The sequence below is a fragment of the Strix uralensis genome, chromosome 12 (assembly GCF_047716275.1).
Source record: "Strix uralensis isolate ZFMK-TIS-50842 chromosome 12, bStrUra1, whole genome shotgun sequence".
NCBI lineage: Eukaryota > Metazoa > Chordata > Aves > Strigiformes > Strigidae > Strix > Strix uralensis.
Window position 1 is genome coordinate 10,261,464 of NC_133983.1, and position 24,231 is coordinate 10,285,694.

Below are 24,231 nucleotides of genomic sequence, written 5' to 3' on the forward strand. Positions count from 1 at the left end.
CACAACTCCTCCAGGGAAAGGGGACGAGAATTGGGGGGGACAAAACAGTAACCGGAAGAGAAGGAAGTTCATCACTTCCAGGCAACTGAATTCAACTCCGAGGTGGTCAGCGGCATCCCAAAGTGTCACAGCACATACAGTATTTAAAAACCCAAACCAACAACAAATTACTTAAATTTGGAAAAGTGCCACACTTTAAATACCAGGCTTCTCTTCCCCCCCCCCTTTTTTTTTTTTCCACCAAGATTTGCTGATAAAAATGAGAAAGGAACAAGAATGTCCTTTGAGCTGCACACTTCAGTTTTATTCAGAAATGAAATATGCCCATTTAGGGGGTTTAGGGGGATTAATTTCTTTACTGATAGAAATAATAGATTTCAAAGTTCAGAAGCTTATCTGAAGATATCCAAGATGAACCACAATAATTGTTCCTTTACTAGGATGACTGGTTCTCTGATAACCAAGGCAGAAGAGGAATACTTCGGCAAGACTGCACTATTTTCAGCAGTACGTTACCTGATCTAACACAGCACTGGAAGATGCACATTCCTCACCACAGAGACAGCTTGCCTCTGCTTAACCTCCACATGGCAAGTTTCTGAGATCCAGAAAACAGTTTTCCCACTTCAAAAGCAGCAAAAGAGAACAGTTAAAGTCCTTTACCACAGACTTTTCATAAAGGGAACCACTAGCATGTAATGTAACACAGAGCATACCACCTGATGATGGCAGTGTTTCTGGCAAATGATCTTAAAGAACTGTTCTTAGCTTTAATCAGAGATGGTTGGAAAGCATTCTGGGAAGAGCTCTGGCCTTGAGAAGAGTCGACCTTTCTCAAGCCTCATAGTCGACATGAGGTATATTCTAAGTGACCCCCATCTCCAGTTCAGCAGGGCTCAGAGGCCAAAGGCCTGGCTGCTGCCTAGAGACAGCCCTGCTAGAGGAAACCCTGCCAGGCTGTCGGTGGACACTTGCAGGGGGTTGCCACGGACAGCTACTTGCAGAGATAAACAAAGTGGCCCTAAGCATTTCTGTATTTTCTCTTGCCGTTTTCTTCACAGGGATCAGATGCAAAATTCCCTTATTCCTTACAGAGATGAGGTAAGGAAGGAAAAATAAAGGGGGGGGGGGGGGGGGGGAGAAGAAACCTTCAATACCTTGCTGATATGCTGGGTTGTATGTCCAACATAATACAGCTGATATAAATGACATTTTGAAGATAGGAAAGTTGCACACAGAAAAAAGCCAGACTCCCTTGGCAGCCCCCTTTTGTCTGGACTCTTCCCCTTTCCTGTTTCACTTGCAATTCACATTTCAGCTGGAGACACTGCAGTTATCTCATGAAAGGGATAACTACTGTGCTCTATTAAAGTACTAACCAAAATGCATATTTGGGACAAGTTCTTCAGAGCAGCAGCTTAATACCACAAATAGTCTTAGATGAGAATGAGAAGCTAGTCTTTACTTCAGAGAAAGTTTGATTAGATGATCTTAAATCTCCCAATCTTCTACATGAACAATGTGACCAAATCATCACAGCCATCTTCGAGGACTGTAAGTCTGAAAATCTTAAGTCTTACTGTTTCTAACAAACCATTTCGTTTTTCATTCAGGCCTTTTTTCCCCCACTTTGAATTAGAAAGAAAGGTCATTAAATAATGCAGGAAGACATACTATTTACTCACCTTTCCACCTTCCCAAACCTCTCCTAAGTAGTCAGAAACAAGTCATTATTCAAGTGAAGGAATACGATGACAAGTTTACACAGTTATTTTTCCACATTTTCCCAGAGTACAAAGGTAATAGATAGATGAATAAATCTGCTTTTAATACTAGAGAGGATCTGCAAGACAATTTTAATATTTCTCTCCACTAAATCACATATTGTTCCTGAAGGCTAAAGAGTTTAAGATGTCTGCCTTTCAGCTACCAACATACTTTCAGATACTCTGTCCCCATTATTAATTCAGGGACAGATAAAAAGCTATTCCCATTTTAACTTGTTATTCAAACATGTTTCAAATTGACAAAGCTTAGACGGACATTTGGTTAAACTCCAGACTTCCACTTCTCTTGAAGTCAACAGTAAAATTCAGATCAACTGGAGCAAGACCGAAGCTAAAGTTATGAAGTAACCTTCAGAACTAAACCAAAAAATGTCATATATATTGGTGGATGGTTAAACAAACTCATAAAAATCTATGTATCAGGATAGATGTGCCCTTTAGTGCACAGCTTTGAAATAGCACTCTTAAATTGGTCAAGAAATACTGCCCCAGCTTATAAAATTGTTTCATTTTGGAAAGCTCCAAATGTGGCAATCCTCTGCATTTATCTAAACACAAAGATCTATCTTACATAAACCTTTTATCAGATTATCTCTCCAAAATAACACATAACTCTTGACATCAAAATTTTGGCTATATGAAGGAAGGACAGAAATGCAGATACTTTCATAATTTAAGGTGAATCATTATTCCCTGTGACTTGTTTTGCAGTCTTTGTACTCATAGAAATAACTATAGTGAAATATTTCATGTAAACTACTTTATCCGAGACACAATATAAATGAAGAAAGCAAGTGCAATGGGAAATATTTATAAAAAGCTGGTATTCAACATTGTCTAATAAATTCTTTATGCACTTTCTAAACAGTGACTATAAAAATGTTGATCTAGCAATAATTTGACTCTTGGCTGTAGTAAGATTAATTACAAATATAAGCTCAAAGCATAGAGAAAATGGTCAGCCACAAGCGATCATCAAGCTGGAATTCAGTAACATGTTTCAGGTATGTGTTTACCTTGTTCAAGGACAAGCTCTGTGAAAAGCTGGATCGGCTTCTTTTAAGACAAGCACTGACTGACAGATTATTGGTAGGCTAATGAACAGTTGTGGTTTCTTCTATAGAATAAGCTATTGAGTGAATAGTTGATTGCTTCTACAGAGTACTTTAATTGCATTTTATATGTGTCCTAGCCTCAAAATATTACAGAGTGCTAGTTATCTGCACCTTTGCTGCCTCCCTTCTTCTGAAAAAGGTATACACTCTTGCAGATGGACACATTCAGCAGCAGCTTATTACCTCAAGAAGCCACATTACTTTTTTTCCTAAAGCATTCTTAAAACTGTATAATATTTCTTCATCCCTCAATTCCCATTCTCCCCTGCTTCCACCACCCATGTAAGTACTTCCTTCTTCAGCGTACCTACACACATACACTCATTTGTTCACTTTCCTTCAAAAGCCTTGTAATAGCATAAGGTAGACCTGGCAATTTAAAGAAGGCTTCTGCACACTATCCCAAGTTCTGTGGCTCAGCAGCCAGTCATCATTCATCTGTATTTTAACTGCATCTGGAAAGAACTAAATCCCATATGACTGCTTAGGGATTACCTAAGGATGATTCTCAGAAACAAGTTGTCTTTTCTAAGTAAACATTAAACAACTGCTGTTTGTCCCCAGTTACCTCCTCCTATGGTTTTTTATCTTTGTTAAACCTTTGTACAGTCTGCTCAGCACTACCTAGCTACCACTTTTCACAGTTGTTACCTTCTCACCCTACATTTAGAGGGCCTAGTCAATTTTGTAAGTTGCAACATACTTCACGAAAAATGTAAATAGATAGAGGTATAACAGTGTCTTTCCATTTATGTGACAAGAAAATGTCCTTGTTACTCTCCTTCGAAATTAAGCCATTTGTTGAGAAGAGGCCTTCAATTAAAGAATAGACACAACAAAGTAGTAAACAAGAGTATATTTTTCTTCACAGAGAATGTTTGCACGTATTTAAGAAAACAGGACCCAGTAGGACAGATTGTTAAAAGTATAATAAGAATATGTATAGAATAGGTAAACTTTAGTTGCATCCAAATTTTAAGCATGAAAACATAACACCTGTGTAAATCTGTCTTTGTATACAGAGTTTGTGGCTTTGCATGTGTTTTACAAATTGTAGCCTTTATCTTAAGAATGCCTTTAGTTTCCGCTCCACACAGAGTTAAAGGCAAATGTCTACACAACAAGCAGGACCTCCGAGTAGTGCACAAAGAGTTCTCAGAGTGCAAGTGAACTTAAATTGTTAGTAACATTAAAAGATTAGATACTTACAGCTCAGGGACTCACAGTATGAAGTACCACTGGACTTGCTGCACACCAGAAACAAGAAAATTATTGTATAAAAATAGTGAATGCAAGTGTAACTCAGTTATATGACAGAACATAACTAAAAAGAACAACAGTTGGCAAGGCCACTTCACACCATGTCAAGGGTCTTGCATGTCAGCTGTTACATGCACTGTAACATCCTAATAAACTGAAACACTTCTTCCAAAAAAAAAACCTTAGTACAAACATTTTGTCTAGTATAATTCCCAGTAACACTGAGATCTTCAAATTAGAAAAAGAAGGAAGGTGGATCTCATTCAGGAATTTAAATAATAGAGAGACCACAATAGGGCTGGCTGATTTTTTTCAGCATTGTTTTTGATGATTTTTTCTCTTCCTTCAAAATTATATTTGAGCAAAGGTGTTTTGTTTTAGTTTGGTATGAGGGTTTTTTTTTTTAATATAAGTGATGGGCTTGAAATTTAGAAATTCTTTTGTCAAAAATTAAGTGTATATTTGAGTTGTGACCAAAATTTTGTACTATTCACTCCTTGCTCTCTTTGCCAGTTAACCATGTGGTGTTTCTCTCTCACTGGATAACCTGAACTTGAAAAAGGTTTATTTTTCCAACTGAAGACATCCCACAAGATTCTCACGTCTTAAATTAACCTTTTTAAAACATATTAAGAAAAAATTCTAAACAACCATGTCTTCTTGTTTCAAAGCTAAAGCTTTGATTCCTTATCCAAACTAACTTTCACACCATCTTTGCTTACTATTGACATTCCTATAACATACTTGTATCAGGTTCCTATTACAAGCAGCTCTGCAGTCCATAAAAATCCCCCCAAAGCACAGTCTTAGCACATGAGGAACAACAGACAAGAAAAGCCAAGCAAATACACAAGATAATGAAACTGTCAAACAATAACAAAAATTATGTTTAGGATAAATGAGCTGGAATCTTCGTGTTAAATGCTTCTCCAGTGCATCTCCAAGACAGGCACAGATGCAAATACACAGTTTATCCTAAGACATTGCTTAGTACAATGCTTACAATATGGGTCCCAAACAACTGCAACTCAGATGGAGAAGGAAACTTCTTGCAATGTCAATTTTTCAATACATATATGCACACACACTTTTTTCTTATTTACTCATCCAGCTCTTACTATAGGATAAAATAATCCTTTTGAGCTTTCTCCTGAGCTTAGAAAAAAGGCTTTCCATCTTGCTAAAGACCATTACAAATTCAGCCCAATAATCTTAGTACTTCACACCTTTAGCTCAGAAACTGTATGCCAAGCTAGTGTTGGAACGTTCAATTTATCTGTCTCTGACTCACAAAGGAAGATACCTGGGAAAAGACAAAGTTGATGAATTTTCTTTGTATATTTTTCTGATCCCCTCCCAATCTTCAAAATGGTCTAATACATAGCACTGAACACCGTTTGTTCATCACATGGAAATCTCTTTCAGCAAGGAGGAAATTAAAGAACCCCCTTTCCCCATGTTGCTAACATGGGATCTGTTGGGAGCTCTGTGATGCAGGCAAATAGTAGGATAAACTCCCTGAGTAACAAAAAACCCCCAAAACACCACACTTCAAAACACCCAAACCTAAATCCAAACTCAAAACACTCCACTTGCAAGAAAAAAAGATTTGTCACATACCCTTCAAATGGAAAAATACAGTAGAGCACAACTGCCAGGATAACTTGGCATTTAAAAATGTGGAACTCCTAAATTGTCTTTTTGCTAACTAAGGAAAATCCCTTCAGCTATCTCCCTCTCCACTCCCCCTCAACAGATTCCTACAGTACAGTCTTCTGAGCTTGTTATGACACTACCTGCCAATGTACCCCTTTGCTGATGTCTACCTTCATTTTGTAATGAGAAAATTCTTAGCACTTAAATGTTTATATATATAAAAAGAACAAAAACTCAGTTAAAACTGAGTAGGCATTTAATATTCTGATTTTCTATCAGTTACATTCTAACAGATTTTCTATTAGCTACCCTCAGTTAGGGTTGCAGACAAACAACAGGTGACTGACTAGGTTTTGGCACAAGATGCAGTTAACAAGATGTAGGAAACTACTGGACATGACATGAAAAAATATCACTAGGAATTACAAATAACACTGAGACAGTAACAAAAGTTACAGATAGCACTGTGAGGGCGGCTGGATCCCACAGGTGCTTATGGGGGAGTTACAGGAGAAATTGCCAGACGTCAGAGATAGTTGGAAGAGACTACTAGGGATCTTTTAAGGAGTAGAGTCATGCAAGGCCAACAGCTCCTAGGTAACCATATCAGTAATACCATATAAGGCTGAGATTATCTAAGTAACAGTATCTAAGTAACCCAAATCTGAATAAGGATGTAGCAAAACTGGGACCAACAGGGAATAAGTAATTAGGGGCTGTTTATTTGGGAGAAGACTGGTATGGGAAAACAGAAGTGTAAGGACAGCAAAAGCTAGGGCCAGGAAAGGGCAAAATGTAAGCAACTCATATTACCAGTGCCACGCAGAGGTACCTGTCAGGCAGCCCCAGGTTTCATCACCACAGCTGGGGCAGGACAATAAACCAAAGCTGCTCTTCTGACCATGTCTCAAAACCCAAGCCTGCTTCTGTGGTCAGGAGAATTGGGATCAGGGCAGGCAGGGTGCTCCTCCCGATCAGCAAGAGAACGGCTGGCTGGCCTAAGGCCTGGTCATTGCACCTTCTACACCTGCCGGCACAGGCAGCTGCCCACTTCCCATCAGGCTCTTCAGTTAGTGAGTCTTAAAATTCTCAACAGGTTTCAGGTTCTTTCTTTGCTCTTTACTGGCTTGCTATCTTTCTGTAGCTGAAAAGTTCTAGAAATCAGACAATGTGCACAATACACCAACTGCCTTATCTAATGAAAGTTGATACCAAAAATTCTCAAAGCAATGGCCACATAGGCTCTGTAATTTTTTTTACAGTGTAACTACATTCCTCTTCAGAAGTATTTGAACAAAAGACTTTAAATTTGACTGTATAGTATTAGATTTAAGCAGGAGTCAGCAATGCCTGCTCATATCTTCATGTTAAGACCATGTTAAACACATAAAATAACTTGATAAACTTGAAAGGGTTATTTTTCTTTTGCAGTAATATGAAACTGATCTCTGTTCGATTCTCTAGTGATAAACATAATCAATGCTTTGTAAAATGTTTCCTCTTAAAGAAGTTAAATTTGTTTCATGTAAAGAATGCAAAAAAAGTCTGAAACAAGAGCTGAATTTGAATGATCCCTTTTAGGGCCTGTGTAAGGCCAAAACAATACCTCAAAGAGCTAAAAACTGTGCAGTCTATTTCAAAACAAACTTCACATAGCAACTGCTTTTCATCCCATTGTGTGATAATAATATTAGAAACTAAATGAAAAAGTTCTTATCTGGAGAGGAGGAAAATAATTTTTAAAAATGGACAAAGACACACAAAGAAAACAAAGGCAACATGCAAGTGTTAAAAAATGTGGGGGAGGACACAACATTTCAGCTGCATGCCTAACATGTTCTGTCAGTACAACTCTCAAGTCGATGGTAAAAGCTGTATGCAGGAAGAAGAAACTCTACCTTGCTATTCATCTGCATTTTAATTTAATAAAAAGTTAATCATGCAAACTTATGATTCTTTAGCTCCACTTGAAAATAAAATGCAAAGTTTCATCCCAGAGGCATTTTCTTATTATTTATTGCGTGCTTTGGTTGTATAAGACATAAATGAGGCCAGCAGTAACAAGGATGGTTTGGCAAGGGAGAAGAAAGTATACAAACACTGCTTCTAAACTGCCTCCTTAGCTTGGGCTCAAGCCGATACACCAAGTTCACCTACCATTCCTACTATCTGTCAGTCTGCTGGCTCCCATTCTGGCTTGAGCTGCAAACCAGCCGCTCAACTCACAGGACAGGTAAATCTGGCCTGAATCATACTTTTGGTGAACTTCACCCCTACAGGCATAGATATGAATGGCACCCCACTGGCTTGAGCTACCCCACTTTCTCAGATCCTCAAATTATTTTTTTTAAATGCAAAGACATATATAAATGCTATCCTATGGTATTTTAAATACTGCTTATATCAGTCCTGCTGATTCTGCTTAACTCCTAAAATTATAAGTCTGAGTTGTAGGGCAAAGAACTGCTCCTCCACACACTCCAAACTTTTCTTTCTACCTGACTGCCCACTAAAAAGAAAATCCTGTGTGACAAAAAACCCCCATAATCTTCTCTAGAAACATATCAATCTGTAAGTGAACACAATTCAGAAAAGTCAAGCTAGGTATAAATGCCAGACAGTTCTTACAGTAGCTGAATTCAGCCTTACCAAAATAAAAGATAAAGCCAAGTAGTGCAAAAACCAAAACTTGGTAAACCAAATTGTGAAGCCTTATTGGCTTTAGCTACATATGTTGAACCATGCAATTACCAAAGGCTATATACACAGCCTTCAAAAAACACCAAAGAAACATTCTCTACTTATGAAAGTTTTTTTTTTCTTTTCTGCACATCTCTGAACTAGACTAATAATTACAGTCCATGGGACTGTCTTTCCAGTAGCCATTCTCTGCCCTGTCACTGTTTTTCTCACTCTAGAACTAGTCTCTATTTTCCTTTGAAGCTCTTGACTGCTGCCACACCTACAATACCAGAGGCAGATATTACCATCATCTACTGAATCAGATTATGCCAGACTAAATAAACACAATGATGGAATTTAGGGCCCCATAAACACCAGCCTAAGAAGGAGCAGAGAAGCCACCAGCAGATTGCATTTCCCAATACGGCCATTGCAACAAGCTGTGTCAAGGAACCAAAAATGAAGAATCCCCCTACAGACAATGAAGAAAGAAGCCTTTGAGCACTCAGATCTGCTCCCTTCAGGCAAGGAGTCTATTCAAATTTCTACCCCACAAATCCATGAAACCATTCAAAGTGCCTTTTCTGCTCTCTCTCATATGCCAGGTCACTAATCTGGTCCCAGCAGACTCTCCTCAGAGCTCAGCCTTACTCACCTCTTCTTCAGGGAGCACCCTCTCCAAAACACCCCGAGCTTGCCCACAGAAAGGCCAGAAAGCTATTTTTGTTTTTCTGTCTTTACAGAGACTCCATCCCATCTTCCTCAGCCAGGCACCTGCCACAGCTTTTAGAACTTTCTGGCAGCCCCTGCCTAACTAGGGGCTAACAGCCAAAAGACCACACCTGAGGAGAGGCTCAGTAGCTGCTCTCCTGGCTAGGCTTTAAGAGATAAAGCTCTAATTAAACACAGCTGGGCTTTTTATCTGCGTGCTGAAAGTGGTGTCTAGCTAGTACCTCAGGGCTTCTGCACCACTCAAGTACACTTTGCTCCTGTGAGTCACTTCAGGCCTAGCATAGCAACTAGTGCTTTTTTTAAGATCTCAGAAGTGGAGCAAAACACAAAAATGGAGCAGATGGGCACCAACGCTATTTATAACTATCGAAGCCTTAGCAATATGGCCCTGAAGAAAAATATATTGGTGCTTGAGGTTAGACAGCAGGTTGGTGTATGGGTGCCCCTTGCCCCATGAACTTCAGTGATGTACCTCAGGAGCAAGGAGAAATAGCGCCAGGCAGAGGGCTCCGGGAAGCACACACACAGGCAGCGGCACTTCAGGCTTCGAAATCACGGGAGGGGGAAGCTGAGGTTACTTTTTTTTACGTGCAACTCTCTGCCGGATGCTGGTCCAAACATCAGTACGGGAGCCCTGCCCGGGACAGCCAGCCCCCCGCCTCAGCACCCCTACTCGCCCTCCCGCCTCTTCCCTCACAGCCGCTTCCCGCCTCCCCCCGCGGCACGAGCGCCCCCTGCCGCGCGGCGCCGAAACTGGGTCAGGCGCCCGAAGTGGGCCGAGGGGGCGGGGCCGCGCCGCCGCCGGGCGCAGGGGGCGGGCGGGCTCCTCCCGCGTCGCGGCGTGGTGACGCCAGGCGTCTGCGCGTGACGTCGCGGCGGCTTTCGTCCTGCTCCCGGTCTCGCCCTCGCCGCCCCTCGGCCCGTTTCGGCCCGCGCCCGCCGCCCGCTGCCGCCATGGCGAACGTGGCCGACACGAAGCTCTACGACATTCTGGGGGTGCCGCCCGGGGCCTCCGACAACGAGCTCAAGAAGGTGCGGGGGAGGGGTGGCGGCGGCCGGCGCCCGGGGAGACCGGGCGGTAGCGCTGTGGGGGAGGGGGCGGGCTCGCCGCCGGGCAGGGCCGCGCGGGGCGGCTGAGGCGGGCGGCGGGCGGTCCCGGGGCCGGCGGGAGGTGAGGCGAGGCGAGGGGAGGGGAGCGGAGTGGAGGGAAGGCCCCGGGGCGCGGGCAGCGTGGCCTGAAGGCGGCGGCCTGCCCGACCGCGCGGCTGAGGCCTGCGGGGGGGGGTGGGGTGCGGGAAGGTGCGGCGCCGGGTGAAAGCGCCCGGTGCCGCCTTAGCCCGCCGGTGTAGGCCGCGCCGCGGAGCCGCTGGGGCTTGGCGGGCGCCGGCGGAGCGGGATAGGCCGCGGGCAGGCCCTGGAGAGGAGAGCGGAGGGGGGCCGGCGAGAGGGGGGAGCGGCGGGGCCCGGCCGTGCTCCCCGCGTTCCTGGCCCGGCGACGCCGGGTCTCGTCGGCTCCGGGCGCCGCCGGGACTCTGCTCGTCTCGTCCCCGCAGCGCCGCGTCCCTCCCGCGCGGCGGAGCGGTATCCGCAGCCGGTTTTGGCTTTTTGGCTGTAAAAGTCCTCGTGAAGGACTAGTAGATTCTGGCTGGAGCCATTGTCTGCCCCACGTGTGGGCCTCAGTAAGGTTTCGTTTTGCTCATATATGTGATCCCTCACAGGCCGAAAGCGACAAGGTAAGGTAAACAAAGGAGAGAGGCGAAACCTTGGAGCCAGGTCATCAGTGTAACAATTCACCAGTCCATTTAATTCTGTGGTGCATAAACCACTCTTTTCTAAAAGGACTTAATGACCATTTTACACGTGAGGGAGGGTAATTAACTAGACAGTTTACTAGCAGTGACCTGCTTCCGCTGATGGGTGGTGCTGGTATTAACAACTATGTGTTACCCATCATGCATGTGGCAGCCTAATTTGTGCAGGGATAGGCAATTGCAGTGTTGAAACAGTGTTAGAGGTGGAAAGCATGCAGTGGGAAGATAGTGCTGTATACCAAGCACAATCAAGTAGAATTTTTTTTTCTTACTGAATTCTCTTAAAGGTATCTGTCCTGCAAGAATGAAAAACCAACAGGAGTTTTCCATGCAGATAACTTTGTGCTATAGATTAGCCTTATCATGGAATGTTTCCAAATGTCTGCAACAGCAATAAGTTCATCTATGTCTTATTGTCACTGAGAGGTCATGTGGATGCTTCATTAATCTGATATTCTAACTTATATAACAGTATAGGAAAGTGAAAACATAGGTAAACAAATAGTGAAAAGGGCCTGAGAGAACACGCTTTAACATGGGTTAGTTAAATTAACTTTTATTGAAGTTACATGGTGACAGTGTAGACCTTGATTCTGGATCAGTTTCTGATTAAATAAGTAGTTGTAGCTTCCTTTTGGGCCATGAGTAGTCTTAAGAATTGCTCTAAACTGGAATGCTGTATCAGCGAAGATGTGAGTGCTCTCTTTTTAAAGATCACTATGTAAGCCCCCTTTTTCCTGTTTAGATAATATTGTGTAGGTTTTTGGTTTAGTGTTCCGTTTTTTTTTTTCTTGGTTAGACTCCTTAAAATATGTGGGGAAAATCCTTTTTTATTACAGAATATGTAGGTTTGTGGAAGATTATGCTTTGTTACTGATAGGTAATTGTCCTGTAAGACTTATGATTTTTGTTCTTTGTGCTTGCTGTGGTTTTGAATATTTGGCTTGTAGTATCGATATTCTATTTTTGTTTCATTGGTACCTTAATCAAACTTTATTTCTTGATTGCGGGCATAAATACGGAGTATTTAAAGATAATCAGTAAAGAGAAGTAACTGCAGATATAAAAAAGGAATCTTACTCGTTCCAGTACAAAATGGAAAGTTGTGATCTCTGTAAAGTTTTGTGTGAAAAGTTCTTTTAACGTTGTAGTTCCAAAGAGCTAGTTTAGATGCTCAGAGCTTTTGAAAAATCCACTCTTAAGAACAGTGTTTCAGTTTTTTGCAGTTGCATCACTGTAGCTTTTTTCACATGTATCATTTTAAAAAAAAAACCCTATACCATGTAATTAATATCTTTCACCAGTTGCTACTGGGGGAAGGTTGAGGTGGAGTGAGGGAAGAGTTGAGGTCTCTACTGTCAAAAACTCAAACTGTAGGAAACGTCTCTGCCTGTCGTGTTATTTGCTTTGATCCTCTAAAGTATAAGCAAAACAGGTGAAGTACTGCTGTAGAAAAAGTGATGGTCCTGAGAGTCAAAGTACAGGTCAAAAAAAAACCATTCTGGAAAATCTTTCGGAGATTTGGCTGTACTCACTTTTCCTCCTGTTTTAGAAGAATGAAGTTAAATAAAAGCAATGATCTGTACGTTTCTGCACATGTAACTCATACTTAGTTGAAAATGAGATGAAATCTCCCATTATTGATAAGTAAGGAAGAATAAGATTATTATTGTGAGAACTGACTGATAGGGTTGAATGAGATGCTGAGGCAGCCATTTTGTTGTTAATGTATTGCTGTGATTGAAGTGAAAGACAAATGGGTTGAAAATTAAATTGTCATATTGTAGGTTTTGAGTGGGTTCTGCTGAGTAAGTAATTTTAATGAAAGTCCAATGTGATTCTTCCTGTAAGTTAATGAAGACAAAAGGAAAACTAGTTCTAGCTATTGAGGGCTATAGGTGTATTTAAATCCAAGTAGTAGTTAATTTATGCATATAGCAATGTCAGAATTTTTTATGTATCATTTCAATATATGAGTGATTTCAAAACACTCATTTTCTCACTTTGCTTTATTAGGATTTTCCTTTTTCCTGAAGACACTACTTGAATTTCTCAGAAAAGACCCGATTAATCCAAATTGAAACTAATTTTGTACCTCTTTCAACTAGGCATACAGAAAGCTGGCCAAGGAATATCATCCTGATAAGAATCCAAACGCAGGGGACAAAGTAAGACTTTCCTTGTTTAAAATCCTGATGTTTGTTATTACAGTAGCATCTAAGGGACCAAATGCAGGTGTTGAGAGCTTGCTGTTACAAGTTGTTGAAAAATAATAACTGAGAGGGAACCCTGTCTTGTCTACTTCTTCCTAATCTCAATTTACCAGTGTACCTCGTGAAAAAATGCAGCAGTTGGCTGAGGCAAATTGGTTGAGAAGGTAATGCTGAGGGAGAAACTGCCTCTCTTCATCTGCTGAGATTATGTCAGCTGGCACTGGCTGACATGGGTATTTGTAAAAGATAGAGATAGTTTTCCAGATTTTTCCAATGTGGAAAAAAATGTATGTGTGGTGGTTCTTGAAACTGCTGCAGCATGAAACAAATTACATATGTGGGAAGGTTGAATTAGATTTGTTATGCTAATAGCAATTAAAAAAAGTCAATTAAGTTGACTCAGCTGATTCTCTAATAGAGCTCGGGCTCTAATGGTTGCTTAGAGGTGAGCAGAAATGACTATGGAAAGATACTCATTTGTTTTGAGGACAAACACATTAATATGCATTTTGGTAAGTTGCTCAATTGTTAGTGTATTTTAAGTGCCTAACATACCTTGAAGTCTTTGCCATTAGTATGTAACTGGGGGCTTTTTGCCTGTTGGCTACTGCAGTATTGCATACTTGGGGGTTTTCTCTGGTTGGATTTTTTTATTTGTAAGAAAACTGTCTTATGCTAGACACAGTAAAGAACAAAGTCAATGAAGTTTTGCAATAAAATGTCATATTTTACGGTGAGGTAACACAACATAAGCCCAGGTCTGACTTTTAAGTATTGTGTATTAGAATGAGGTTGTGTACCTTCTTAACTGCGTGGTCATGCTGGGCAAGGAACAGTGGTAAAATGCTCCCTTGAAGTTCTAAATTACCATGCACTGTTTTGACTCTGTTCCTCTTCTAGTTCAAAGAAATAAGCTTTGCCTATGAAGTATTGTCAAATCCAGAGAAACGTGAGTTATATGATAGATATGGAGAACAGGGTCTTCGAGAAGGTAGCGGTGGAAGCAGTGGAATGGACGATATTTTCTCCCATATCTTTGGTGGTGGATTGTTCAATTTCATGGGTGGTCAGAGTAGAAGTCGTAATGGTAGAAGAAGAGGAGAAGATATGATGCATCCACTCAAGTGAGTATCTTGATACTGCAATTTCTACTTTCAAGTGTTCCTGATCAGTACTTGACTCTGCTAGTTTGTATTCTCGCTGTGTTTCTCAGTTGGGATATTCTGCAGTCTGTACTTGCTTTTCAGACCTGCGTGTTGTGCGTAGCCCAGAAGGCAGTCATCATGAGCTACTTTCCATGATTGGTTAATCTTATAGACTACCTAATGCTTTGCTTTTGCCTAGTTATTACCCTGTGTGTACTTCATTAGCATTATTTTCCTTGGTTTTGCTCCTTAATTATGTTTGGAAGTTCTAATCTGAAAAAAGCATTCAACAACCAAGTATTACTAGCTGGATTCAGGAGAAGCAGAGGTACTAAGGCTCTGGGAATACTTAAGTTGGCTTGCATTCATAGTGTAATACCAGCTGGAACTAAAGTTGAACTGCATAATTAAAGGAAAAGTGCATGTAGCGAGTTTGGGTTGGTTTAGGGTTGTTTTTTTTTAAAGCCATGCTTGAATGTCACATCTAATTGTGTTTTGTAGATCTCTACTTGCAGTCATGACTGGCTATTTGCCTGCTGAGCAGGTCCTTTCTAAGTTCTTAAGCTAAGCTGCATCTTTCCTGTGGCTGGCAAACTGTGCTTAGTAAAGTTTGTTTAGTGTTACATGCTTGCCTAGTTTAGTAGCTAGTACTGCACGCTATATTATTAATCAGCTTTCGTTTTGTTGTTATTTGTAAACACTGATGCCAGGCAACCTTTTCTCAGTACATTGAGTTGAAATTTCTAGCTGCTAACAAACCTTTTCAGGAGAAGCACTAAATGTGTTCATAAACTTCTTTCAATACATGAAGGTTATTGGGGTTATTGGAGTTTGAAGGTGTATTCCAGAGCTTCAAAAAAAAAAAAAACCAACCCACAGATGTAAAGAATTAAGAGGCCTTGAGGACATGCTAACCCCTCACCACTAAACTCTCTCATGTGGAAGGCCCAATACAGTAATAAGTGTTCTGTATGCATTCTTAAATATGCATGCTATAAATATTGTCAGGACCGTCTAGAGAGGTTTGTTTCTTACCTGCCTGGTAGAACTAAAAAAAAAAGAAAAAACCAACTATGACTATATAATAAAACCTAAAATGCTAGATCAGCTTGTTTCCTATTGAGAAGCACAAGCAATCCTATCTGGTTTTTTTCTGATTTAAATATTACAACTGTTCTCTGAAACTATGTTCAGGATTACATGTGTATATTCATAGGTATGAATAATTTTTAGTGATTCCTTGTGAAAGCTAAAATTGCAGTTTTAGTCTTTTTATGAATATCTGTTTTTCTTTAATTTGTCCTAGGCAAGTATTTTAATTACATTGGGAAAGTAAGTTGTTAAATGATAACCTAGGAGAAATGTTCTATTTTATAGAGTCTCTTTAGAAGACCTGTATAATGGAAAGACAACTAAACTACAACTTAGCAAGAATGTCCTTTGTAGTGCATGTAATGGGTAAGTTTTTGTTTATATTTTTGAGTTCTCTGGTTGCTTTGTTGGTGTATAGTGTAATGAAGCATCTCCTATGTCAGATCTTTATCATTTTTGACTTACTGGAGCCTGCTCTCAGACTAGAAAATTGTTGAACTTGAATGATACTGTTGATGGAACTGGAACTATTCAAGGGCTTTGTTTGGGGGAAGGGGGGAGGAGAGAACCTAATCATAATTGGCAGTGCAATTAGGCATGTTAACCTACTGATGCAGGGTTTTTTTTGTCGTATGTTTCTGAAAAACTTACTTTTCATGCAACTGGTGCTTTCTATTCTAGGCAGGGAGGGAAGGCTGGAGCTGTTCAGAAATGTAATGCATGCCGGGGTAGAGGTGTACGTATCATGATCAGACAGCTGGCTCCTGGAATGGTTCAGCAGATGCAGTCTGTATGCTCTGACTGCAACGGAGAAGGTAGGCCAAGCTATTCTATGTTACTAAATGGATTTAGTTGGATTCAACCTCCTGGTTAAATCTCAGGAGGAACTTATCCAGGACATTTTTGCTCCCATCTAGTCAGATAGGTCTCAATCTGATCTCACCATGGAGAAACTATTTTACTTGGAACAACAGCAAGACTTAGTGTTTAATGTACTGAAAAGCAGTCTGAAAGCTTGAACAGAAGGGATTGATTGTTTTTAAAAATGCTTAGATGTGAATATTACTTATTGCTATTATTCTTGTGTTAAAAACCAAGATTCTGGTTTAGGAGCTTTTTGTCTTTTTGAAGTCTCCTAATATACAAGGGCAGGTTTAGGTTAAAAATGGAAACCTAAAGTTGGATTTTAACTTCTTCAAATTAAGAAGATACCTTTTGCTGAATTGGTTGTGTTTGGGGGAACAAGTTGAGCTCATGAGCTGCGTACAGAGTAGTAATGTCACCTTGTGGATGATCTTACTGTTCGCAATACTCAGAAATTAGTGTTGTATTTTGTGAGCAGTCAACACATTTCATAAACGATGCTGTCTTTGAACATGGTTTTCCCAGTTTACATACCTAACCTACATATTTAGTAGTTTCAGCTGCATCATAATGTTACACTTTGTTTCACAGGAAGATGATTTAAACTGGCAAGTTTAATGTCTTAAGCCAAGTGCATCTGCTTGTGGCACGTAGAGGAGTATTGGAAATAAGTACTGAAATTATGCAGTGCATGTGGCCTAATATTTTGGTTACTCTGTACAAAGACAAAAGCTTACTTGAAAAATAAAGGTGAAGTAGAACAGAGAATTTAAGCTGTTTTGGATAGTTATCCTGCAGTTTGTTGGAAAAAGTCATTGCCTTGCTAGAGGTGATGGACAATGTCACAAAACTATTCAGTTTCAGAGTATAAAAGTGAAATCCCTTATGTGTTAGAAAATGTTTGTTCCTTTTCATGGGAAAACCTGTGTATTGCTCTTGCATTAAACTGATTTGACCGGCTATCTTTGCCCCCCCCCCATTTTGTATGCACTCTAGTTCTACTGGCTGCATTTACATACTACTTTGTGGTGGTGGTATATTGCAAAATGTGGCTGTTGGTGAACAAAAAAAACCCCACCAGTAATCCTTTTTTCACTGTTGTTAACAGAACTGGAATTAAGCTTCCTAAATTTACTGAAATATTTTGAAATTTGTATTCTGACTTTTAAGGGCAGGAAGGTGCTTCAGTTTGGTTTTAGCTTCATCCTTTCTTTTATAGCTGTCATCCTCCAGCATACAAGGAATAGAAAAGTAGGTGCTTTTTTTAGGAGTAGTAAGGATACTGGAGTCAAATCAAGACCTAAGGAACACTAGAAGCTATAGACAAAGGCTTGGTTTTGCCTTTCTCGAAAGCACTGTCACTTCTCAAAATCCTTGATAAGATAGCTTGGAAGGTTATGTGTATCTTTGTATTTCCCCTTCCCTCCTTTATTTTTTCCTTCCCCCTCTTCCAGCTAGGGTAATTTGAGCCTTGCTTTTCTCTTGTGAGGAATTCATAAAAGCAACTTCTAAACCACTAGTTGCATGTATTCTTCAGCCTACTTTAAAATAGTTTTTCTTCAGAATCAGATACAATTAGGAGGAAATTCCTAAACTCAAAATTTGTCTTTCTTTAGGTGAAGTAATTAATGAAAAAGACCGCTGTAAAAAATGTGAAGGGAAGAAGGTGATCAAAGAAGTAAAAATACTTGAAGTCCATGTAGACAAAGGCATGAAACATGGGCAAAGAATTACATTCAGTGGAGAAGCAGATCAGGCTCCAGGTGTGGAACCAGGCGATATTGTCCTCTTACTCCAAGAAAAGGAGAATGAGGTAATGCTTTTGAGTTTATATTTTAAATCCCTTTTATCCTAGTCTTTAATATTTAAGTGATATAGACGGCTGTTCATTTTAAAGTAATTCATGTAGTTGTAGCTCTGGGAGAGATGGTGAAGAGCTTTTAATAAATAGATTTATAGCAAGTAACATGGCTTTCATGGTGAGCCAGAAAAAACTTTGCAAGACTGTAGCCAGAGGACATGCAGATTCTGGTGCTTCCTAATGCTAATAAAATGTAGCTTTCTCAGGTAAGCTCAGGCTGACTTTGATACAGAGGACACAGTGAAGAACCATTCAGGACGTTAACTTCAATCTGCTTTGCTTGTGACAGTAACAACATGCTAGGTGTTGCTTTTTTTCCAATGTCTTGTGGTATGGCATGGAACTCCTATTAAAATCCCCAGATGGTGCTTTTTATTTCTGCTACTGTGGTTGTGGAAATGTAACACAGAATGATGTATTTAACGAAACACACACACAATTATTTTACACTAGTTTGTTAAGGCTTATGCTTACTTTTTTCTGGAGTACATACATTGCACTTCTGAATTAAATATTGTAATTTATCTTTTCCTGTGTTAAAACTGAGGTGACTTGCTGCCTATTTCGAATGCTTTTGTTTAGAAAGGCTAGGTATTACTATGATGAAATTAGTAGTAGTTTGTGTTATACTGCTGTGGTTTGAGCTGAGAGGGTGACTGAGTACCACGCAGCCGCTCACTCTCCCCTTCCCCCCAGTGCTGAGAAGGAGAAAATAAAGCAGAAGGCTCAGTGGTTTTGAGATAAGGACAGGGAGGGATGACCTATTTATTATCGTGATGGGCAAAAGACAGACTCATTAGGGGAAGGAAAAAAGAACATAAATTTAATTCAGACACTAATGACAATAACACTTAATAGACAGAGTAGGACTGAGAGGCATTACCGCATCTTGAAAACACCTTGCCCCATCCCCCCTTCTTTCCCAGCTCAACTTGACTCCTAATATCTCTACCCCTTTCCCCCCAGGGGCGCAGGGAATGGGGGTGCAGTCAGTCCTGCTGCTTCTTCTGCCTCGGGGGAGGGTGGAACTTCAGGCCTTCTTCCTCTGTTCCAGCGGAGTCCCCCTCTCACAGCAGACAGTCCTCCACAAACCAACTGTGACATGAGTCACTCCCATGGGCATGTGGGTCACCCCTGAGCGTTGCAGTCCTCCCAGTGCTGAACTACAACAGCAGGGTCTTCTTACCATGGGGTCCTGGCCTTCTTCGGGGCCTCCCACAGACTGCAAATCGGTATCTGCTCCACCGGTGACCCCCATGGGTGGTGGAGGGGGTGGCCCTGCCCTCTCACCATGGGATGCAGGGGAGTCTCTGTTCCAGCACACTGCCCCTCCTCCTCCTTTCTTCCACTGACCTTGGTGTTTGCTCAGATATGTTCCTTGCAGCTGTTCCTCACAACTCCCCCAACTCCTCCCAGGTTCCCCTTGTTAAATATGTTATCACAGCAGTGCAGCTAATTGACTCAGGCTTGATGCAAAGGCAGGTCCGATGTGTAGCCAGAGGAGCTTTGAGAAGCTTCTCAGAGGGGCTCACTGCTGTAACCCCTTCCCCTGCTACCAAAAACCCCACCACACACACAAACCAGGACATATGCTCTGGAAAAAATGTTGGAGTGATGGTAGTGGACAAGTTCTGTTGTGACACAAAGAATAGCATTGGGTACAAATTTAAATTCCAGTTGCATATGAGGGATATAATGTTGCTTATCTGAAAATTAGGTACTTTGTAAGCTTTTCAAAGCTGTGTCAAGGACTGATAATTTGTCAATCAGTTTTGCGTAGCTTTTACACGTTCCTCTCTTCTTTCTTCTGTAATACAGGTTGAAACATGGATCGTAGTTGATCTTAACTTTAAGGGAGAAATGGTCTGTAAGCGTACAGAACAGTCAGATGTGCATGACGCCATCAAATTCCAGATGGTGGATGCCACTTCTGTCTTAGTCTTCTAATGAACTACATGTAGTTTTACAGTATTAACAATTCTGAAAAATACTGTACCTTCTGTCCTAGTGAATAAAACTAGACTGACTTTTAGTGAAGCTTTTGGTGTTCTTAAAATTTCCCTTGAGGTGAGAGTCATGGTTCTGCTAGTGGATAAAGCTCACATCTACTTTGACTAAGAATCCTGAGTGGTGTGGCTTAAAAATCACTTATGACAGCTGTGGACTAACTGATCAGAGCCCTGCTGTAGATAAAGTTAGCTGAAGCAGATATACATGATGACTAGTTAAATGTTGAGAAACAAAGACATGTGTGTTGTACTCTGGTGCAGGGGAAGTAGTGTCAAGCTGTCATAAGTTTTGTTTATAGGTTGCTTGTGTAGAAGATCTTGGGGGTAAAAGCACTACGGCTATACAGGCCTTCTTGTTTCATTTGAACCTTACATCAGATATATATAGTGTGGTTTGCTTTATCTTAGATGACACTTTCATCAGGCACAAACTTTCCAAGTATGTTAAGCTATTTGAATTTACAGAATCAAGTTAACTTTGTACAAAGGCTGTTGCTCTGATATCAAATTTTAAGAATAAATAATAATGAATTCTAAATAATGAGTCTTGTGGAGATAAGTTTATAGGACTAGAAAAAATATCTCTTGGTTTTGTTTTTTAGGTGTTCCAGCGGGATGGGAATGACTTGCATATGACGCACAAGATTGGACTTGTTGAAGCACTGTGTGGATTTCAGTTCACGTTTAAGCACCTTGATGGACGTCAAATTGTGGTTAAATATCCTCCTGGAAAAGTAATTGAACCAGGTAAGCTTGACCTGATAAGGACTTCTTTGACTGTGCTTTTGTGATTCTTGAACACTTAATCCCATTCTTGTCCTGTTAACTGAACCTAGGCTAGAGCAATGGAAGAGAATTGTGTAGAGCAAAATCTGTTCTGAAGTAGCACTCTCCAGCTTGCTTCTCTTTGAATTGCAGGTTGTGTTCGTGTAGTCAGAGGTGAAGGAATGCCACAGTATCGCAATCCTTTTGAGAAGGGGGATCTTTACATTAAATTTGATGTTCAGTTTCCTGAAAATAACTGGATTAGCCCAGAAAAGCTTTCAGTAAGTAGTTTTTCAAGCATAAGTGTGGTGGTCTTATTTCACAGTGTATGCAAAGTGTGATTGTTGTACCTCATGTGCTTGCTTTCAGTGCTTAAATTTAGATGCCAGTACAGTTGTTTTTAACATTGTTTATGGGCAACGTGTAACTTGAAAATACCTATTTGGAATATGAATTTATGGAACCTGTATTTAAGAACTGTGCATATGTTGGGCAGATGAGGGCAGGAGGAAGAATCTTCCTGCTGCTGCGTGATAAGTTTTCAGAGTGCAACTGTATTTACTGATTGCGCTTTTGGTGGATGATACGAGAAGCTGTTGGTTTTCTTTAAGTGGCATCTTCCAGTTGATACCGAATACTTTCAAATGAGTATGCGGTTCAGGTTTACGTCAGCTTAGACTTCTAAACCAAACCTGCTCTGAGGAGGGAGTCTTGAAGTTGAGGGAAACCAGTCGCTTTATTTAACAGTTGTAGATGCAGTACTGAATACACTTCTCTTTTTGGGGCAGGAACTTGAAGATCTTCTGCCAGCTAGACCAGAATTTCCCAATGTAATTGGTGATGCAGAAGAGGTAGATCTTCAGGAATTTGATACCACTCGTGGTTCAGGTGGTGGCCAGAGACGTGAAGCTTATAACGATAGTTCCGATGAAGAAAGCAGCCATCATGGACCTGGGGTACAGTGTGCCCATCAGTAAACGTTTGTCTAAAAAGTTGCACAAGGATTTTCTTTCAAATTTTGCCTGACTTGTTTTCAACAATCCAGCTGGATTGTATAAGTAATCCAGATGAACCAATGGACATCTATTGCTGTATGTGTAACTTTTAAATTGGTCTATAGTATCTACAGAGTGTAATTTAAACTAACCACAAGCTTACATCTTCATTTTGACTGTGTAGCAGAATAAAGCACTTGAAAGGAAGACGAGACTCCTTTTCACAATGGGTTTTAAGTTTGTCCTCGTATCTGTGCTTGATTTTTACCAGTTTTGTGTAGATTTTAAGTTTCATATTTTAAATTCAAATTCTACATTGTAAAGTTTGTGTACAATTTGTCCTGAGGCTTGGTATTTGGCTGCACCTGCATAAGCTGCTACAAGTAGAATAAAGAATTTCATAGCCTGTATCTATCATCTAGATGCATGGTAAATGGGCTTTGCACATAATGGGTTTAGAGCTGACTGGGAACAATGGAAGACTAAATTAGAAGTGGTTGTAAGTTTTTTCTACCATCTTGTGAACGGTTTCTGAAATTAAATAAAAGCAGTTGGTGTATAATATATTTCTTTTGCCTTGTAACTCTTACTTTTCCAGTGGCTTTAACTACTCTGTGTACAAAGAGATTATGTAGATGGTAGACATGTTATAAACACAGGGAGGCTGAAGCTGCTTTAAGACCAGGTTGCAGTTAGACAACAATTGTGTGCCACATAAAAGTCTTTTCTTGAAATGAGATATGACTAAGTGGGCACAGGGAAGTCTGCAGCCATGTCCCCTTTGTGTGAAGAAAACACAAGGGTATCATGAGTTCAATCAGAAGATAACAAAACCTTTTAAATGAAAATGATTAAATCCCCAAATAATGGTGTCTTTATCTTAGCCTTTGAATCCAAATTCAAAGCCTGATTTGGCCTGACTTTCCAGACATGTTTCCAGTCTTAAAGTCTTCTTTAAAATGAATATTATGCCTGGCAACTTGTGGTTGGATTAACACAGTTTGTAAAGAAATTGAGATTAGTATTGTACTTGACAAAAATTTTTGACCTGGAAAAGCACTAAATGTAGATGGTTTTGTTCCTTTTCCAATAGTTTGAGCTTTCTGTTTTAACTATTATGACATTAAGTTCTCTAGCTTCAGTTCTGTTCCTTTTTATGTGCTTTTAATTGGTAAAAATACCACAACAAAGTGAAAATGTGACCTTAAATAATTATCAGGTACAGTTAGTTATCTAAGCATTTTGTTACAATGTTACTGTGCATGAACTTCTGTTGGTAAGCTACTTCTCTCTAGTGAGGTTTCTCTCCCCGTTGAAGCGAGGAAGTTGAAAGATGCCTCTACTTTACTTTACAAATCTGAAGTGTGACTTGTTTAATTATTGCTCAGATAGTTGTTGACACTTTACTGATGAGGTTGGAGGGACAAACTCCAGGGGTTTCCATGTGCTTGGGTAGGCATTGGCATTTGAGTGTTGCTGAACATCCTTGTTACAGACTCTAAAACTGAAGCAAGAATAAATACTGTTTGATCTGTATTTCAGTATTGACTTCTTACGCCGTGGTACTCGCATCTAGTGAATCTTTATTTTCAGTTATTAAAACTCCAGGTTGCTTTTCATGAAGTCATGGTTACATACTGATCATTTCTCCCAGTTTATATTTCCAAGAAGTCGGTCATGTTACCCTGTAATGCATGAATGATTAAAACGTCTGTCTTCTGCTTTTAAGGCGTAGCTTTAGGATTTACCTCCTTGGAGGAAAACAGATTATGTATTCTAAACTTTTTATCTCCTTACATGCAAACTGTTTTTTTGGGGGGAGAGAGGAAGAGGATTTATGGTAACTTTTTGGATAGCATGCTGAAGTGAAGGGATGGAGGGAAAGCCAATCACTGTATGTCTAGTTCTGTTTCAGTCCCAAAAGTGCATTAATTTAGGCTCCTGACAGCAGCATCTTTCACTGAGTGGTGACTTATTCAGAGCTGCCCTTATATGTATCTTCTACTTTACTAAGTATCCCTTTACAGAGTTGTAATTCAGAAAAACCTCACAAATTCAGAGTCTACACTGTCTTGGCTTCAATATTTAAGTTGCAAGTAATATATTACTACGGTTACTAATGCTTTAGCAGTTGACTGAGTTTTATGCTTAACATAGCTTTTAATGCTTTCACTGTTGAATGAATAATCGAATAAACATTAGTTGAGTGTTCTCAGTAACAACAGCTGCAACTAAGTACTTCAG

The 24,231-nt window shown here is 40.3% G+C and overlaps 1 protein-coding gene across 1 annotated transcript; it reads left to right on the plus strand.

The window, feature by feature from the left end:
* Positions 1–10,086: 10,086 nt before the first annotated feature.
* Positions 10,087–23,523, plus strand: DNAJA2 (DnaJ heat shock protein family (Hsp40) member A2). Its single transcript, XM_074881659.1, has 9 exons — positions 10,087–10,264; positions 13,152–13,211; positions 14,157–14,380; positions 15,779–15,859; positions 16,175–16,308; positions 17,974–18,170; positions 20,830–20,974; positions 21,146–21,273; positions 21,781–23,523. The coding sequence occupies exons 1-9, from the start codon at positions 10,187–10,189 to the stop codon at positions 21,967–21,969; spliced, it is 1,236 nt and encodes a 411-aa protein (XP_074737760.1). The 5' UTR covers positions 10,087–10,186; the 3' UTR covers positions 21,970–23,523.
* Positions 23,524–24,231: the final 708 nt, after the last annotated feature.

Excerpts from the sequence above, each read along its gene's own strand:
- DNAJA2 (XM_074881659.1), top strand. The coding sequence starts at position 10,187 with ATGGCGAACGTGGCCGACACGAAGCTCTACGACATTCTGGGGGTGCCG. Across the intron at positions 14,381-15,778 it reads GATATGATGCATCCACTCAA|AGTCTCTTTAGAAGACCTGT; the intron begins GTGAGTATCTTG and ends TCTATTTTATAG. Across the intron at positions 18,171-20,829 it reads TCCAAGAAAAGGAGAATGAG|GTGTTCCAGCGGGATGGGAA; the intron begins GTAATGCTTTTG and ends TTTGTTTTTTAG.